Below are 20108 nucleotides of genomic sequence, written 5' to 3'. Positions count from 1 at the left end.
CCTACTACCTAGATAAAAAAAGAAAAGTTATATTTTGTACATCAATCCATCGGTTTTCTTTCAGTTTTTGAAACATTTGGATTTACGGAAGAGGATTAAGGCCATACAAAAAATAAAATAAAAGTTCATTCAATTCTGACTTTTTTTCTCAGACTTCTGAGAAAAGGTCAGAATTCTGACTTAAATCTCAGAATTCTGAGAATAAAGTCAGAATTGAATGAACTTTTTTTGAATGGCCCTAATCCTCCATATGGATTTGCTTTTTGAAGCCTAAAATACAAAATTAAATCCATTTAAAAATATCCATATTTTGCCTCATTGTCGTTGAGACGCATGTTAATCAAAACGAAACTCAGATAACTGTCACTCAACTGCATCGAAAATGTACTCGTGATGCATTCTCGTGATGCATTCACAGACAACTGGGATTTCGAAAATTTAATTTCTCTATGCTTGCTGAAACCCAACAACATTAATATCCGTGTCCATTAAAGCGCTTTTGAGTAACTTAATCAGCTGAGAATTTAAAAATAAATTTAATATGGTTATTGTTTATACAAAGCAGAGCATCGAACAGGCGACGTGAGGTTGTTTTCGTACTCTCAAGGTTCTGTGAATGCAGCAACAGCCAGTTTCGTTTTCCTCGCACAGGAGCGCAACAATCAGCAACAGCGGCCGAAGCTGGAGATCTCAGCCAGAATAAGAGTCGTAACGTCGAAATGGGTAAGTGCATTAAAATGCATCCATTATGTTTGTCTCTGTATGATTAGATTTAATTAAAGGAGCATTTCTGTAAGCTTGGTGAGTTGGTCCTGTAAAGCTGCTGTTTTAGAGCAGCGGTTCCCAAACTTTTTTTAACCGCGCACCCCCCTCTGAGTCCCAATCGGGTTGACTTGATGCACCCCCAATCTGGGAAGACAATTGTAGTTGCAGTTACAATAACACAGCCATCATAACAAAGGTTATAGAAATAAAATTAGAACAGAATTTGACCTAAATCACGAAGAAGTTTAAGTTGATTTGTGTCCGATGACGAGAGATAGAGAGAAAGGGAGAGAACACATTGGTAGAACAGCACAAATAACAGAGCACTCCGTAAAGCTGTTAATCATAGAAATAAAAAGTTATTTCCTGATTGTTTCATAGCGGTTATCTTCAGCTAGGCGGAGAGACATACGTCTGGCGAGAGTCAGTTTAGGTCATGCATGCATTACGGTAGTAATGCCTGAGACTGATTTTCAAAATAAAAGCAATGTGTTTGAGGCGTATCAACCTATTTTATGCTTTGTTTTTACACGTGTTGACTCCAGTTAGTTGATATAATTTCTTACAGGTTTATGTAATTTTTTTTTTATTATTCTATTATTACTAAAACAATAGCAAACAGGCTACAGATAAATGAGAATTTGCACAGGGATACAAAAAAAGATTTTATATATATATATATATATATATATATATATATATATATATATATATATATATATATATATATATATATATATATATATATATATATATATATATATAACTACTGGTTTTACAGCTGTATGCGCTGTACAAAGGCTTTTCAGGATGAACATGATTTGTCATTTAGCATCAGCTAATGCTAACAATAGTCTATTGATAGCCCTGTGTTCATTTTGAAACATACCCTTCTTTGTGTGTTTTGGAAGTCTATATATGCATGGAATGGCCTCGCCTGGGCACAGCTGATAGTAGCGGGAGAGATTGATCACTTTCTGTTTTTGTAGAGAGTCATTTATTTTCTTTTTGTAGTTATTGGTTGGGTCCCGTTTCAGGGTCTCGTATGTGTTACTGTCCATCAGCAGATGCATTATTTTCTCGTGGTAATCATATGTGTTAATTACCACTGTGCATCTACCTTTGTCTGCTGGCAAAATTGTGATGTTACAGTCTTTGCTGAGGGATGTAACGACCATCCTGTGGCGTGATGTTTGGAGTGGGCATTTTTGCACTAGAGAGTGCTGCTGTGACTTTTATCCTAAGTTCTTCTGCTTCTGCCTCTGCCATGTTGTTATTTCTTATGGCTGATTGAGTGGCAGTGATGAGTTCTGTTATTGGAAGTTTCTTAGAGGTTATTTTAATCAACTTTATTAGTTAAGAATGTAAATTGCCGCTTTGAACTACAAAAAAATTCTAAAGGAGGTTTTGTTTTTTCTGTCTTTTAGAGCCTCAGCCAAAGCAAGTTCCCCCCGCCCAGGACTCTTCAGATGAAAAGCCAAAACTAGATGGAAGGAGTGATGTGCCATCAGAAACAGAGTCAGAAGGAGGAGATGCTGCAGGAACTGTGAAAGACGCTGGTCAGATATTATATAACACTATGTTAAAAGGCTTGATGTATCTCCTCACTACATTTTATATTTTGATATAGCTACATACACATTTTTAAACTTTTTATTAGCATTTATGGATAATAAACACAGTACTGCACCTCACCTAGCTATCTGCCTTTGTTGTTGTTATTTGTCATGGCTGATTCAGTGGCAGTGATGAGTTCTGTTGTCGGAAGTTGCTTACGGGTTATTTTTAATGAACTTTATTAGTTAAGAATGTAAACTTCCGTTTGGAACTACAACAATTTTCTGATACGTGCCTGTTAATTTGATTTTGTTGATATTAATGGGCATAAACTTTGTAAGAGCACAGAAGAGTTTAATCTGCTACTTTAAGTAGAGGAATGATAAATATCACAAAGAAGCAAACGTGCTTGAAAGACTGGGACTTTTCCTGAAGGAGACTTTGTTTTTTTTCTGTCTTTTAGAGCCTCAGCGACAGCAGGTTCCCCCCGCCCAGGACTCTGCAGATGAAAAGCCAAAACTAGATGGAAGCAGTGATGTGCCGTCAGAAACGGAGTCAAAAGGAGGAGATGCTGCTGGAACTGTGAAAGACGCTGGTCAGATATCATATAACACTATGTTAAAAGGCTTGATTTATCTCCTCACTACATTTTATATTTTCATTTTACTACATACGCATTTTTATACGTTTTAATATAATTTTTGGATGGTAATCCTAGTACTGCCCCTCACCTCGTAACTCAAGTGGAGCTCCGCCCACTCAGCTGCTGGTTTTACAGCTGTATGCGCTGTACAATGGCTGCTTGGCATTAACATGATTTGTCATTTAGCATAAGCTAATGCTAACAATACTCTATTGATATACCTGTGTCCATTTTGAAACTTAACATTCAGAAACTGTTGCTGTATCTTTGCTGGTTGTGCATGAGGCTTCACTGCTTCAGCTTCTGGGTCTGACTTGGGGTCAAAGATGCGTCTGTGAGCAGCCATTTTCACGTGTTTAAAGTGCGAGTGTAAACATTGAGTTGGTGGGCTGCATCCACTGAGCTATATTATACACTGGAGTGCTAATCGCCCGCTGTTAGAACGAGTCGCTTTAAAGCCACCGGCCGCCATATTGGTACTCCCTATTTTCCCTTGTATGTGCGCTACAGCATCGAATAACAAGGATTTTCTCATGTTCAGGGAGGCTTAAAACTTTTAAAATGTCAAATGCCATATACTTTTATGTTATGTTCTAAAACTATCAAGTACTGAGAAAGTAATGTGCTGAAATATTTTGCATTTTATTAATTTAAATATATGTATATATAACATTTATAAATATAAAAATAACAATATACAAAAATATATATTTACATATATGTATACATATATATATTTAATATGAATAACATGTAAAATATTTCAGCACCTAATTTCCTAGTAGTTGATAGTGTTAGTACATCCACTGACTGTAGAATTACCTGTGAAACGTTTTCACACAGCCAGAAAACTGCTTGTTGTTGCAACCAAATCCTATGGGATTCTGTGAGAGTAGGGAGTAGCAAGATGGCGGCCAGTGACTTCAGTTTTTCGGCAAAATCAGCACTCCAGTGTATTATATAGCTCAGTGGCTGCATCCAGTTACCGCTTGTCTGCATAAAAGTGACAGTGTCTGTGAAAGCTGAACGTCTGAATCAGCGACCCGCCCCTCTCCAGCTGTAATTGGCTAGCATGTTGCCTTCAGTCATTGATTTGATTGGTCGAATCGTATGATTGACAAATAAAAGATAGTACTAATAGAACGATTGCCACTCCTAAGTAAAAAAAAAAAAAAAGCCTCCAGTCCAAGGTGGGCACGGCTGGCTCAGCGGGCGGGCACGGCTAGCCTCGTGAGACCATCCTGATCTCGCGAGGTTTCAAGGTTTCACTCGCAGATCAGTCTGGATACTCTCCGTTAAAGAAAATTTGGAGCCGTTCACCAAACGAACGTCCAATCAGCGTTGGCTTTGAGGCGGGTTGAGGTGTGACGCAACGGGAAGCGCGTCAGTTCAGTCTAAACAACATGGCGGCTTCAGCCGATGAAACTAGCGTTAGCGTGGCTATCGAGCAAGTTTTATCGGAATTACAGAGTATTTATTTGCTGAGCTAACGAGCCCTTACCTGCAGCAGCAAGAGTAGCTTGGCTTGTGGTTGTGTTTTCGTCGTCGCTCGTAACAGAGCGACGACGAATCTGATTGGTTCATTTGGCCCGTCTATCACCAACATAGACCAATCAGCTGACCAGTATTTTCGCCCCTTCCCAAAATTACTTCAACGGAAGGTTTCCAGATGGATATGCGGAGCAAATCTATCTGGCGGAGTCAGGTAAGGGCACGGCCCCCCCCAATGCAGATAGAAAACAACAGAAAAATAACAAATCCATCCAGCCATTTTCTTACTCACTTATCCCTCATGGGGTCACGAGGGGTAAAATAACAAATCTTGTGCACACATTAGAATTCTCACGTTAACATAAACTCTAGGTTTTTGTCTCTCTGCCGCATTTTGGGTTGAAACAAGTATGTTCTTTATACATGAAGTTACTCACAGTAGGTAGAGTAGCAAGAAATTTTACTTAAGTAAGAGTAGCGATACTTGAGTCATAATATGACTCGAGTAAAAGTACAGTGCAGTGAAACTACTCCTAAAAGTACATTTTGTTCAAAATGTTACTCAAGTAAATGTAACTGAGTAAATGCAACTAGTTACTACCCACCTCTGAGGAATTATCCATAGGATCACAATAAACTGTACGCTCCATAGAGCTGGGTTTTATGGAGGAGTGGCCAGGACAAAAAAGCATACTTGGTGTTAAAAATTTAAAAAAAATGTTTTGAGTTTGCCAAAAGAAATGCCTGTGACTCTCCAAATTTATGAAAGAAGGAAAACGCTTTGTCAGGCACAAATCTAACACATACCATCACTCCAAGAACATCTTCCCCACAGTGAGACGTGATGGTGGTGGAATCATGTTTTGGGGAGATTTTTGAGTAGCAGGAACTTGGAAAGATGGATCGAGATAAACACAGGGATATTCTTGAGCAAAACCTGTCAGTCTGCCTGTGATTTACGACTGGGACTTTGTTTTTTCTGTCTCTTAGAGCCTCAGCGGCAGCAGGAGCCGACAACGCCCCAGGACTCTGCTGATGAAAAGCCAAAATCAAAAAGCAGCTTTTTCTCAAAGAGGACAGGTAGGATTGCTTCAAGAAATAATACAGTGATAGAATATAAATTGTATGGTATGGACCTGACCGATAACAATGTTGCTGAATTAATTTGGATAAATAAATTTAATTCGATTTGATCAGAAAACAAGTTGAGCAAAATCTGGGCTAAATTTTAACTTGCTGGCAGAAACAGTCAGGAGGAATTAATGTGCTCAAAGGAATTGCTGCTGGAACAGTGGAAGACACTGGTCAGATATTGTACTACTAAAGAGCAGACCCAAGTTAGTGATAATTTAGTAAAGGAAAAAAATCCTCATTTTGTTTTTACGTGTGGTTTTCATGATGTTTTTAAATAAGTCATTAATGGTGTTTAGAAATGCACTGATCAGGCTTTGCGTGGCCGATAACGACTCCTGCTGAAGGTAGAACTGCTGCAAGACCAGACAAGTCACGCTCTGTACTGCTCTAGTACGGTCCTGTGGTGAAGGCTAACATTTTATCTTCGTGTTCTTGTGTTTTAGGAATGATCCTTGCAATAACAGGAAGTACAGGTATTATTTTCCTCTTTTCATGTCTGTTATCTATTTTCTGTTATATTTGTTATCTTGACATAATGTACTGTGGTATTTAATCAGAGAAAATAAATGTTTTTTTTGTGATCAAAAAACCCATTGCAATAAAGCAATGTGATATGACATTAAATTGAATTATTACTAAAATGGTAGTATTGAGGTACTTGTATAATTGGATTTTTGGGAAGTTAGTGAGCAAGTAAACATAATAATAAAAAAAACATAATAATGATGGTATTTCTGCTGTAAAAATGGCAAAAGTGGACAAAATGAGCGTGTGATTAAGAAATAAGTGGTGAAAATACCTAAAAACGAGTTAATTTAGCTTATTGAGCTATACTGAAGAAAACCTTACACTTGAAACTGCTGCCATGAGTTTAGAAGTAGCCTCTAACACAAAATGTGGAAAAACTGAAGTTTAGTGAATACTTTCTGGATGAACTATAAGAATTAAGACGGTCTACTTTAGGGGGTTCCCAAAATGCAACACAATACACATACCAGTGAGGTGTTAAATGTTAAGACATAATGATTTTTATGGAAAAGTCTGTAAGTTCTACAAAAGAAATTGGTTCATGCTTCTGGTATATGCACTGAACAATTAAAATCACAAGTTTACTTCTGCTACAAAGGCAATTAAAAATGACACTAAACAGCAGCTTTGACAGTACACAGATGTGTGTTAACACAATGCCATTAAGGGAAGACATCAGCAATGACAGTGAAGCAATTATTGCTGCAAAAGGTATCCAAACAATTTAAACTTCTACAAAATTAGAAACTATTTGCAAAATAGATAACATTTCCAAAGTTAACCAATGCTCTTCCAGGGTAGATGCCCTATCAAATTTAACCCAAGGTCAGAGCTTGGCAATGCTCAGAAGAAATTAAGAAAATCCCAAATCCATCTCAGATCTCAGCATTATAAAAAAAAAAAAAAGATGAACCTGAAGAGGTTTATAAGGGGGGACACAAATAAAGTATCTTGTCTCTAAAACATATGGCATGATATGTTTCTGAAGATGCCTATGAATGGACCTCCAGACGTCTGTAACAATGTCCTTTGGACAGATGACACCAGAGTAGAGATGTTTGGCCAAAATCCTCAGTGCCGTGTTTGCTGAAAATCAAATTCAGCACATCGGGACAAACACCTAATCATTGAGTCATTGAGTCAACCATCGACTCGTCCATGATGCAAAGCATTCCAAAAGCTGACGCTGGCCCAAACTGGATCACGGCAGCATTAATCAATTAAAGCGGAACATCTTGTAAAGAAAAAAGAAAAAAGTGTTGCAAAGTTTTTAACTTATAGTAATGTCATATATTTGTCATGCTTAAGTCGTTGGAGGAATAAGTGCAGTGGCCCTGGCTCCTGTGGTTCTGGGAGCCATTGGTTTCACCTCAGCTGGGATAGCAGCAGGATCCCTCGCTGCAAGCATGATGTCTAGTGCAGCCATCGCCAGCGGAGGAGGGGTGGCAGCTGGAAGCCTAGTGGCGATCCTACAATCTGCAGGTATTTTGATTGGATTCTAGTTTTAAACTGTTAATTTACTTGTGGTCTTAAATAAGATACAGCAATTCTGTTTAAGATAGTAGCAGTCCAACATCACTGACCAGATTATAATTATTAATATTATTATTTTATTATTATATTTTTTGTCTGCAAACAAAAAAATACTTTAGGGGGTCATCCTACCGCTGTATTTTAAATCATAGTATACCTTAAAGTAGGCGTGTCCAACGTGCGGCCCAGGGGCCATTTGGGACCCCTGCACAGATTTTGAGCGCAGATGGAAACTTTTTATTTTCAATTAGGGCAAAGTTATAACAGCTTTAAATCTTACAATTGAAAACGTTAGGTATAACAGTGATACTCTTTTAATAACCACACTTTTTATATTCTCTTTAACTTCATAGCAAATAGAACCTCATTAATCTGATGACCTTCACTCAGTTACACACTTTGGTGCATTAAATTTTGATTGAATTCATTTATTAAAAATTGTGAAATATGGAAAGTGTTGTCACAAAAATACTGAGCAAAATCCTTATATTGTTAAACCAAAAATAATTCAGTTATTTTTCCAGTCGAGTCCAAAATCATTTGTAAACTAAATGACCATCTTTCGATCAGGCAAATGAGGAAACCCTTTTTTTTTTCTTTTGGCTCTACAATGATTTACACATCCCTTTCCTACTGAAAATCATAGCTAGATAGATAGATAGATAGATAGATAGATAGATAGATAGATAGATAGATAGATAGATAGATAGATAGATAGATGCGTGCTGACTGACCATTTTAATGGTCAGAGTGTCAGTTTTGGGCCCCCCCTCTGTCCTGGGACAATTGATCCGTTTGACCCCCCTGTCGGCGGGCGTGGAGAGCAAACCTGGAGCACAGGGCAGCAGGGACAGTTCTTGAGATCCGGGGGCTGTAGTAAATCCAGCAGCTAGCAGAAGCCTTACTTGAAGCACAGAGTTAGCAAGAAATCCAGCAGCTAGCAGAGGCTTCACTTGAGGCACAGAGGAGGCAGGAAATCCAGCAACAAAACAGGGAACAAACCAGGCTGACAGACGTGGAGTGAGTGGAGACTGATGAGAACAGGACTAGACAGGCTTGGTTTTGGTAGAGACTGAAGACGAGCCAGCGGGGAAGAGAAGACTGAGGGAGGCTTATGTAGGGAGGCTGGCAGGTGGAGTGAATTCTGACTAATTAGTGCCTAACAGGTGTGACTGATTGCTGAGGGATTGGAGGGTAAGCTGAGTGAAAGGAGGAGGAACTGAAAAACAACAGGGAAAAAGGCCAGACCAAAACTAAACCACGACAATATATATATATATATATATATATATATATATATATATATATATATATATATATATATATATATATATATATATATACCCTTAACCCCCTAGTTGCTCCCCAGGCGCCACACAGTGGCAGCCCACTGCTCCCTGGGGGGATGGGTTAAGATTGAGAAGTGAATTTCTCCATTGTGAGATCAATAAAGTTCAATTATTATTATTATTATTATTATTATTATTATTATTATTATTATTATTATTATTGCCTGGACCTTAGTCCAAAAGAAAACTTGAGAGAGGGCATCAACTATGTTGCCTCTGAAGCAAAAGCTATAAATGTGGAAGTGTGGAATGCCCTGTGCTGTAAAACTGTTCACAGAAGAAGTTTCCACAAACAGGTACTCAGCAACTAAATATTAGTTGAGTGATTCGAAGAAAAGCTAAATCTAAAACCAATTTTCAGTTTTTACAGTAAGTTAGATCTGAGTTAGATCTAAAAAGCATTGGCTTAATTTAATTTGACCTGTAGATGTGGCACTGCCTGCTAACATATACTGACTTTGTAGAATTTTATGCTGCTCCTCTGTTGCTTGACCATTTAAATAAAACTACTGATGTCGGGTTGGGGGGTTTCTGCAGGTGCTGTTGGTCTATCAGCGACAGCCTCTGCAGTTGTTGCCAGTGTTGGAGCTGGTGTTGGAGCTGGTGTTGGAGCCGCTATCGGGAAGGTAGCAGGCAAAGGCCACGAACAACAGGATGAGGAGGAGGAGAAGAAGAAGAGGAAAAAGAAGAAGAAGGATCAGAATAAAGAAGACAAAAACAATGATGATGATGATGATGACGATGATGATGATGGTATAGAAGAAAAAGGGCAAGAACTGGAATAATTTTTCTCCCACACTAATATTTTTGTTTACTTGCTAATCTGCACGTTGTCTCGGTATTAATGGCCCGTCCTTACATTTTTCACTGATGTGTTGTATACACTGATATCACAATGTAATTGGTGCTAAAACACTACAGCTAATTAGATCTAAACTGTATTTTTGCATTACAATTTTTAATTTTCTTGCCTTCACGTTGTCTCTATAAATTCCTTTCAACAAGAACACAATAATTAGGATTTATTCCATTTCATTATTTTGAGCAATAAATATTTATTTGAAATATACTTTGTGTGCTTCTCAAAGGAACATGTTTATTCAGTCATCAACTTGTGTTTAGTGATGGTTTAAACCTTCTAACGGAGACATAACAAGACATAAGAGTCCTGCAAAACCTTAATAACAAATGGTGATCAATCACTTTTCTTTTGTTTATAAAATGCAATGACATCACAAGTGAGCATTTTTAATTTCTCACTACAGGTCTTTGCAGCAGACAAAAACTTCTGTGTCCCAAAGGACAGTCCTGCAAAGCTGTTAAAAATTCTATCGTGATTGTGTTTCTTTTGTTTCTTGCCACAAATCTACAACATCTTGCATGCTTCTACATAAAGAAAATATCACAAACACGAGCAGAGACTAGATCAGGTTTTGGAATTGGACTGGTAGGATTAGCAAGCCTAAACAAGCACCTGCAGAATAATGAGTAAATATCTTCTGGGAGCTTCAGAAAGTTGTACTTTTTAGTCTGTTTTGTACATGACTGTGTAACTGGCTGGTTATGACAAAAAGTTGTATTACCCTGCAAACTGTGCAGACAACTGCACTTACACATCTTAACAAATAGGGGTCCAGAAGTTTGGTATTGTTATACTGGAACAATGGAACAGCAGCCCTACATTAACCTGCAGGTTCAAATAATTTACAGGTTAATGTACAGATTGCTTTCTGTAACTGTACTAGTTCTTACCAGGTATTTTCTATTAGTATTTACTATTTCAACATCAAATTAATTTCATTAAAGCCCAGTTTTCTCCTTTATACTTCTTCATATAACAATGTGATTTTTCTGGAAGCCAAGTGCAGCCAGAAAAGCAGTAGTCAGAGACACAGTAACTACAGCACCATCACAAAAGGTATGACTATTAAAGCTTTTCTAAGTTCTTGCGGTTTAAAAGTTCCTTTTAAGGTAAAAAAAAAAAAAAAAAAGGCAAACTCATATCTTAAACTTACTGAGAAGAACAATAGGAGTAAAATAATAAAAGTGTAAAAATAGGCCTTATTATAATGGCACAAACTCAATCAGATACTCATTTATAATCAAAATATGGAATAAATGGCACTCAATTTATAATAATTCATGATTCCTTAAAGGTCGGTTAGGAAAAAGTATCTACCCATTAGATGTTGAAAGGTTGATGGAATTATTGAGTACCTTTAATCAGTTTCTGCACTTTGTTAATTCAGTTTGTGTGGTTTACACATTCAGAACGATACTCGTGGCCAATCAAACTTAGTAAAAGTTTGTGCATGTGTGTATAGTTGTTTTGTTTTTGCTGTTTTTTTTGACTGGGCAGCTTCGATTGCTTCCTGATACGTGATGCGTTTAAAGGAAACTTGGACCTCGATGCGGTGCAGAGGTGCGTGGCAGAGTTAGATGACATAGCCACAATAGTCGCATACATGTGGGTCAATAAAGAACTATTAGATGTTTACTTGTTGAAACAAAGCATTTAAGCAGTCTTGTTTTGCTTCAGACAGATGGGACCATTTTTTGAGTTCCTTCCGAGGGACTGTGAAATTTTGACAAGACTAAGATTTGATCATACTGGGTTAAATAAAACATTTTTATTAAAGAAAAGTGAAACAGATGAATTTATAGAATGTAAAGTAATAGAAAATGTAGAACATATTATTATATTGTAGGAAACATGATGAAGAAAGGATAAGATTAAAACAAAAGACAAGACAAATAGGAAGGGAATGGAATTTGAAAGGATTAATGGGAACAACAGGAGAGGGGACAAAGGAAATACAGAAAGCTGTTATTAAATATCTTAAGAATTATACTATAAGATTAAAAAGTGTATAGATGTGTGCGTGTGTGTATATATATATATATATATATATATATATATATATATATATATATATATATATATATATAGATATAGATAGATAGATAGATATTATAAATGTAGTTATAAGTAATCATCACATTAATATGGCCCATGTTAAATACTCCGGTACAGTATGTGGCGGTATGCAGCTAAAAGTTAAGGGTGCAATCTGCCATTAAACCAAAAGAAGAAGAGGGACTGCGAACGCATTTAAAAAATAGAATATAGTAGGTGGAACCATAGACATAATATAAGAGTAGACGCGTCATTGGGCGGGTTCTGCCTATGCTGTGATGCGTCAGAGCGTCCGCCATCTTAAATGTGGCAAATCGGCAGTTACTCAGTCACTTAAACAGTATCAGAGGGACTTTAATCTCTGAATATACTTTGTATTCGTAGTATTTCTTTTTTGTAATATTACAAGTTTATTTTCGTACCCTTTAGCTTCATTCTCCTGAATTTATTCTCCTAAAGAATAAAAATAATTAAAATAATCTAACCTGGCCCTATTACTCCAGGAGTGAAATAATTCTGCAAACTGTGATTATTCTGGAAATGTTCCCCCTTAATTCTCATAATATGATGTTTTTATCATAACATTATCACTTTTGTGTTTGTTAGTTTATTTTTACTTTAGGACTTTTTTTCCTCATATTATTAATTTTACCTCTTTAATACTCACCCAAAAAGTCTGTTCCTAAAGGTTCACATGTGACACGGGTTTATTAAATAATGAAGACCTCAATGTTTAGATTTAACAAATTTATCCTTATATTCATAACACATAAACACACACACATACATACATATATATATATATATATATATATATATATATATATATATATATATATATATATATATATATATATATATGTGCGTGTGTGTGTGTATTTATTGCAGCACAGGAATGAGGCATCTTTTCTGATTCACGTTCACAATAACAGAACTCGACTTTTTTCTGCCACATACAATATGGCGGTGACGTTGACGTGCGAACCTGCGCCCTATGACGCGTCTACGTATATGATGTCTATGGGTGGAACCATAGAGCTACACACTCATGTACAGTAGGTGGCGGCATAGACATAATATAAGAGTAGACCCCGCATTGACTGTCGCTGCGCAGGAATTACGGGCGCCACCTTGGGGCGGTCGACTTGATACCTAATCCTGCTGATTCAAGCTGACACACTAATGATGCCTCAGCACTGTGCGGCTCATTTTTGTTTAAATCGAGGGACTATTTATGTCAGGGCTCGAGGGATAACTTTCACAAGCAAGATGAAAAGACATTGTTTATATTTTTGATCAGAATGTAAGTTTTCTATAGGAGATACAAAGTTGTTGTTAGACATTAGTGAATAAACAGCATATATATATATATATATATATATATATAGTGAACCCTCGCTATATTGCGGTTCACCTTTCACGGTCTCGCTGCTTCACGGATATGCATTGATGAGCCGTTCATTACAGTTCTCATCAGGTGGCGTGTCGGTTTATACGAATCTTTTTGCCCAGAAGAAAAAAATAGTGACAACTACTGATAAAAATGTGTTCTTCTCCCGAAAAAAAACTCACCTGCATCGCGGGCTTTAGAAGAAAAAAACGCTACAGAGCGGAGTCACGGATGCAGCGCCTCAGTCAAAAGAGCAGTGAAATACACACGAGTCACTATTTGTCCTACTGTACTTTGTATTTTTTTATATTAATTTTTCATTTTCTCCCGTTCTAATCCAATGACTCGGGTCGCGGTGGGCCGCGCTGATCTCCGCAATTTGAAGCCTTAGTTCGTATTGATTAAAATTATTATTTTACAGCTTATTTGTAAATAATAATAAAAAAACGTTTATATAGTACTTTCATTTGTTAAATGCTTGGGCCGGTAAAAAGGTTTTGTTCTATGGTTTCAATATACTATAGTGTATTTCATTGTATATAATAATTGTAAAAAAATAAATAAAGGTTACTACTTTACAGATTTCGCCCATCACGGGTTCTTTTTGGGAAGTATATGTACATATGTACATGTACAAATGTGTTTGTTTATATAGCAATAAAAAAAAATGAAAAATGTGTGCGTGGCTGTGTTTTGAAACATACATACATCATGTCAGAATATTCTATTACTTTTAACCCCACTAAGATTATTTAAACGCATTGGACCATTTGTTATAATAGCTATAGTTTTAAAGTTTTAAGCAAAACAAATGTGAAAATTAGTTCAACATTAAACGAGTTATAGTTGATTAAAATTGATTCTGCACCTGGTTAACACATTAGACTTAGCGGAGTTGTCGACCGCCCCAAGATGGCGCCCCTAAATCTCGTCAGCGCCTATAGGCGAGAGCGGTCGATGCGGGGTCTACTCTTTATATATGTCTATGGGTGGCGGTATGCACCTATAAGTTGTTTGCAATCCGCAAAGGAAAAGAAGAAGAAGAAGAAGAAGACTGCGAACGCAGCACCAGGAAGTTCGTTTTTTCACCCAGTATCACGGTATCCGCACCACATCAGCTGTTTTCTGTCTCAAATCTCCGCCACAAGTAGGCCCTGTAGTTAAATTATGAGTAAGTAAAATTAATTATTTGATTTCAAAGCACCGATAAAAGCCTGATAAGAGTTACCAAATGATTTCAACCGAGATGTTTTCAGAGAACGCCTTTTCATGAAGCACCACTAACCTTTCTTATGTTATTCATTTCGCATTTGTAGCTATTTTTGTGTTTAATAGGAAAACAAAAAAAAAATAAAGAAAATCATTAAGCTTTCGGATAATTTTAAGCTATTTTCTGTGTGTTTCACTCCGTTTTTACAAATCGGTTTTAATGTGTAGGCTAATAAACATTGGAGTTGGCAAAGAGACAAGTTACTCATAATAATTTTCTTGTGTTTCAGAAAAGATTTTAGCCATTACTGGAGGTGCAGGTATGACATCAGTATTTCATGTCTGGTATCCTGAAATAGACTGTGTGTGTGTGTGTGTGTGTGTGTGTGTGTGTGTGTGTGTGTGTGTGTGTGTGTGTGTTACTTGCAGTAGAGTGAGAACACTCTTTGCCCTTTTTACTAGTAAAGTCAGGACCTTTTGTTTGTCTTCACTTTTATTCTGGGTTAGGTTTAGCACTATGGTGTCAACTAGGTTTAGGTGAAGGTCAGGGTATAGGCCATAGAAATGCCAGAAGATTAATGGAAGTCAAGGCAGTGTCCTCACAATGCACATTAAACAAGGATGTGTGTGCGTAAACTTACTACATCTGAGTGAAAAATTGTTTTGCACGTTTTACTAGCAAAGTGAGGACTCTGATGTAAAGTGAGAACCTTTTTTTTGGTCCTCACTTGACATTGCCAGGTTCTTATTTGTCCAGAAGGAAAGCAGAAACCTCTGCATGGCTTGACAACTGAGTTCTGTCTCATGTGACTTCATTTTTTTTTTTCACTTCCTTGTAATGTGTCCTGTCTGGCTGTGCAGCATTAAGAATTGCTGTCTTAATGCAAACAGCTTTAGTTTCACAAGTGGGGCATTACTGCTCTCACTATAGTGCTCCGCCTCGGCTTGAAATATACATATATATACTGTAGCTGCAGCAATATGAACCTCACATCTCAAGCTGAAGCTGTTCTTTTGCAGGACAATGATCCTGAACACAGCAACATGCTCCAGTAGAGTGGCTAAACAAGAAAATAAGTCTTGAAATACTTTAAAAAAGCCGTGCAGATAAAAAGTACCCTATTGCTGTACTTAGAAATTCCTTCACAGTGATGTGAGAAACTATCTAGAGTCACACCTACTCTTTTATTCCTCAGTGTCTCTTGTGCTTAGGCTGATTTTTAACATAATATGTTTTTTGTTCATAAGTTGCAGGAGGAATAGGTGCAGTGGCCCTGGTTCCTGTGGCCTTGGGGGCCATCGGTTTCACCTCAGCTGGGATAGCAGCAAGCTCCGTTGCTGCAAGCATGATGTCTAGTGCTGCTGTTGCCAACGCAGGAGGGGTGGCAGCAGGAGGTCTGGTGGCTGTTTTACAATCTGCGGGTATGTTGTTGCAGAAAATGTATAAAACTGCGCATATGTAGTGGAGAAGTTGGTCCACGACTTGTTGGTAACGAATGCACAGATCTGTATGAACATGCATACAGAAATTCAGTGTCTGGGAACTCTGTTCCACCTTAAGGATGTTTCTTTATCATGCCATAATCCATATCCTTAAATCTGGCTTTCAGCTACTTTTATTAGAACCTCAAGATAAGTTTTGGCAAGGAGTCACTTCCTAGGATAGTTTAAAAGGTTGCTTCAATTCAAACCACGGCACCGATGTTGGAGAAAAGGTAGAAACACCTTGAGATCAAAAGCTGGACTGAGAAATAATTGTTTTTATTTCTGGAGCTAAATCTCCTCTTCCTGGATGTGGTTATAATTGTATTAACGATCCCATTCTGAACATAGCAGGCAAATCCAACCCACATCCGATCCTTTAGCCCATATCCATTTTTTTTTTTTTTTCAGAGATGCTAGTATCTGCTATTCGTGCGATAATCAGTTTTGGGTATTATTTTTGGATTGTTCAATTGACACAGAAATGGAAACTTAAAGGAGGAGAAAAGGAAGGGAGAGAGGGGAGGAAAAACATTAAAAGGGACAGAAGAACTTTTAGCTCGCCGTCTGCTCTGTGCTTGGCTCTCTCTCTCTCTCTCTCTGCCTCCTCCCCTGCCCGCCCTCAGTAGATCTTCAGTGTTATAGTTGGCTGGCTTCTGCAGCTGAGCGTCTCATGAAGTATGAATAGACAGAGCCAAAACTATTTTTTTGTGTTCTTGCCACCCTGACTACAACAACAACATTCTCTGTTCTTGTGGAGTATGTACAAACGTAGGTTCGCCTACCCCCCCCCCCCCCCCCCCTCCCCCGTCCCCCATCAAGAACAGCCGTCCTTCAACCTGCCTCACAGTGCGACATAAGACTTCTGAGTTAGAGCTGCAGCCAAAGATTTCTCCAAGATTTTTCTACAGTCCCTGCTTTTCGTCTCAGCGCCCAAAGATCACACAGTGTGTACCGGGCACTGAACGTGAAAACGCTGCTTCAAAAGGCGGCACTGTGTCCGAACTTGGCTAACAACGACCGGCACAACCCAAAATTCGGTGTCAGAACTTACTGACCACTTAACATAGCCATGAGTTAGTAGGAAGAACCAGTGGGTTGCACCTACAGTTTGACCCCAAATAATTCAAATCCTTAGGGATTTAAGATTTAGACTAATCTTTTAGTTTGAGCGACATATGTCTTCTGTATGGAAGTAATATTAATATCTTGGAGTGATCCTGCTCCCCCATCTGGTAGAGAGCTAAAGATTAGTGATAGCAAATAAGCCTTCCCAGTGCCGGCGCCACGCCTTATCCGCACTCCGCACTTCGCACTGCGCATAGGGCAAAGTTTTAGGGGCACTAAATGAAGTCACAAGTTGATAAATGGAAAACGGCTAAAGCTGTTACTTTTTTCTATGTGCAACCCACACACATGCATCTATAATTTCTGGAGCTTGTCTGGACTGTAGTGTGAACCTATTTTTTTTCTCTCTCTCTCAGCCAAAAGAAGATCCACTGTACATTTAATCATTTCCTTTTTAAAATAAAGAATGAATGACGGCTAATAAATCAATGTTATTTATCTTTAGGACTTAAATGTAACACGTTTTAGATGTTGAATAGTCTATGTTTTATTAATCTGTGTTTACTTAACTTCTTGCTGCACACTTCAGAGCTTGTCTGTTTGATTCTCTGGACAAAACTAATAATATTGTGTGGCTTTCTGCAGGTGCTGCTGGTATCTCAGCGACCACCTCTGCAGTTGTGGCTGGTGTTGGAGGTGCTGTTGGAGCCGCTGTAGGGAGAATATTCAGATGAAAGGAGAAGAAAAATAGTGAAAAAAAGTGTCATTAACTGGTATGACATGAACTGTTTTGTTCAACAAAGTTGTCTTAGTATTGTCTGTTCTTTATTAATTTACTGGTTGGATAAACTAAGATCATCATCGGTTAATTGATGTTGAAGCTACAGTTAAAAAATAACAGCACAAACTAGCTACTTTTAATTATTTTGCATTACATTTCGGCTTCTCCCTAGACACTAAATTGGTTGTATGTTTACTGGCCTTGTGAATTTATTTTATCTTGAAGTGAGGCAAAAAGTCCAAAATATAAAACACCTTGTTTTATGGTCACTAATATGTTGTGCAATGAACACATAATTGTCGTACATTTACAAGTCTCTGGTTTTCATTGAGTACTTGACAAAGGATAAATAGCTTTTGTTCATTAACTCTGTTTCAGTGTTTTTAAACATATTTGCACTTGCACTTTGTTGAGCTTTCAATAAAGGTCTTAATGTGTGTAATCAAATTACTTTTCTCTTAAATCATTTTTTTCTTTGAATAAATCTAATTCCATCTTAACTGAGTTTTTTTATTTAGCTCCTTATCACATATCTACAACAGTTTGCGTGCCTCAACATAAACACATATGGAACGTTAGTCGAGATTAGATAATGTTTTATGTGAATGAGAACAAAAAGCCTAGATGATGCTTAAAGACCTGCTGCACATGAGTAAGTATATTTTATGTGCTGTACGTTTTACTTCCTTCTGGGCATGAGTGTTTAATCGGTTGGTTGTGACAAAAAAAAAAAAAAAAAAAGAAACGTTGATTCTGGATTATGCTGCCACCAGTGCAGACAACTGGATTGACACATGTAGACCAACAGGGGTCCAGATGTTTGGAACAATTTATAGGTGGCCAAATCTGGGAGATTCATTAATCCTACAATCAAACAGTCGATTTTTTTCCCCCCAGCACTTCATGGTTACTTTCTGTGATTTACCAAGTACTCTTAACGGGGCTTTCCTGGAAGTTACCAGATAATTTCCCAATAGTCACTTGCCACTTTCTTGTTCCAGATAATTCATATATTAGCAGCTGTTGTCTTTGAGTTTACAGGTTACTTGTCTTGACTTTTCTAGAACATATTCCTGAAACTTTCACGAACCTTACTAATTATTTTACCCCAACCTAGCAGGTACTTTAGAAATTAAAGGAACTTGGATGTTAAATTATGGAATTTACCAGGCACTTTCCTGGACATATCAGTGCATGCACTTACTACATACTTTCCCTGTAACTTGCAATGAGCTTTTACTTTCCTGTAACTTGACTTGCACTTTCCTGAAACATTTCTAGAACTTACCAGGCATTTTTCTAGAACTTTCTGGGTATGTTCAGGAGCTAAACTGTATTATGAGAATACTAGTATCTAATAAGTTGCATAAAAGATTCAATAAAAGTTTCCTAGTAAGTTCTAGGCAAATACGTGGTAAGTTCCATCAAGCCACCTCCAAGGACCAGAAAAGTACCAGGTAATGGTTGGGAGACAATAGGACTAAGAAAAATAACACCACCGATGCCATGGACAGTGCAGACAACTGTCCCTGTGGTTCTACGCTCCTTCTGGAGGAGTGAATGCTGCTTGTCAAGACTTGATGCAATCTACTGTGTTTCCTTAGATAGGACATTTTTTGACCAATCTGTATAATCTGATTGAATTTGGCTTTGGAAAGTGCATTGAGGTGACATGTTTCATCAACTGGCGCTATATCCACAGGTAGCTGCTGTTAGACTTTACGATCTCTGATGCTCACAACAAACTCAATATGTGTTAACAAAAAGCTAATGGATGCACAGGTTCTGATCGGATCATTGATCATTTACACCGTCTCACAGATTGTGATCTCCATTTGCACATATCTGGGTGTTGCTTATACAATAATTTTCTCACATAACTGAGTAAATCGACTGCTGTAATTCCTCTGTTTAACAGAATATTGCATTTTTATATCTGATTATCATTAGTCTCTCTGATGCTAATTTACACTTGCACACGCAAAGAGAGAAGCAAATACCAAACACGCTTCGTCTCTATTGAGAGAAGGGGTTATTGAGCATAAATGCAAGCAGTTATACATGTTCTATATTCACAACTTATGATCACAGGCACAATGTTTTTTTTTCTTTCTGCCTTCTCAGAATGATGAGCAGAAACAGCATTACCTCCAAATTTTGAAAACACCAACAGCAGCACCCGCACATAGCAAATGACCTTCAGCAGGTTGTATTTTGTCAACTTCAGGTCAACATCCACGTTACCTTTTCTGTCCAAAACT

At 37.6% G+C, this 20108-nt stretch overlaps 2 protein-coding genes across 4 annotated transcripts; both read left to right on the top strand.

Moving 5' to 3' along the window:
* Window positions 1-633: 633 nt before the first annotated feature.
* Window positions 634-10069, top strand: LOC105917463 (interferon alpha-inducible protein 27-like protein 2). 2 transcript variants are annotated; one of them, XM_036150620.1, is made up of 7 exons: window positions 634-723; window positions 2193-2324; window positions 2786-2917; window positions 5447-5536; window positions 6034-6063; window positions 7427-7600; window positions 9538-10069. In XM_036150620.1, exons 1-7 carry the CDS (start codon window positions 720-722, stop codon window positions 9783-9785), a joined length of 810 nt encoding a protein of 269 aa, XP_036006513.1. In that variant the 5' UTR covers window positions 634-719; the 3' UTR covers window positions 9786-10069. The 2 variants fall into 2 exon arrangements, with proteins under 2 accessions (XP_036006513.1, XP_036006514.1); XM_036150621.1 differs by lacking the exon at window positions 2786-2917.
* Window positions 10070-14344: 4275 nt separating this feature from the next.
* On the top strand, window positions 14345-18347 carry LOC118566944 (interferon alpha-inducible protein 27-like protein 2). 2 transcript variants are annotated; one of them, XM_036150626.1, is made up of 4 exons: window positions 14345-14478; window positions 14807-14836; window positions 15765-15938; window positions 17712-18347. In XM_036150626.1, the coding sequence occupies exons 1-4, from the start codon at window positions 14475-14477 to the stop codon at window positions 17798-17800; spliced, it is 297 nt and encodes a 98-aa protein (XP_036006519.1). In that variant the 5' UTR covers window positions 14345-14474; the 3' UTR covers window positions 17801-18347. The 2 variants fall into 2 exon arrangements, with proteins under 2 accessions (XP_036006519.1, XP_036006520.1); XM_036150627.1 differs by lacking the exon at window positions 14807-14836 and having other exon boundaries at window positions 14353-14478.
* The last annotated feature ends 1761 nt before the right edge of the window (window positions 18348-20108 follow it).

The sequence above is a fragment of the Fundulus heteroclitus genome, chromosome 19 (genome assembly GCF_011125445.2).
Source record: "Fundulus heteroclitus isolate FHET01 chromosome 19, MU-UCD_Fhet_4.1, whole genome shotgun sequence".
NCBI classification, from domain to species: Eukaryota; Metazoa; Chordata; class Actinopteri; order Cyprinodontiformes; family Fundulidae; genus Fundulus; species Fundulus heteroclitus.
Note: the sequence above shows the minus strand (reverse complement) of the source record. Positions and strands in the feature narration are given on the sequence as shown.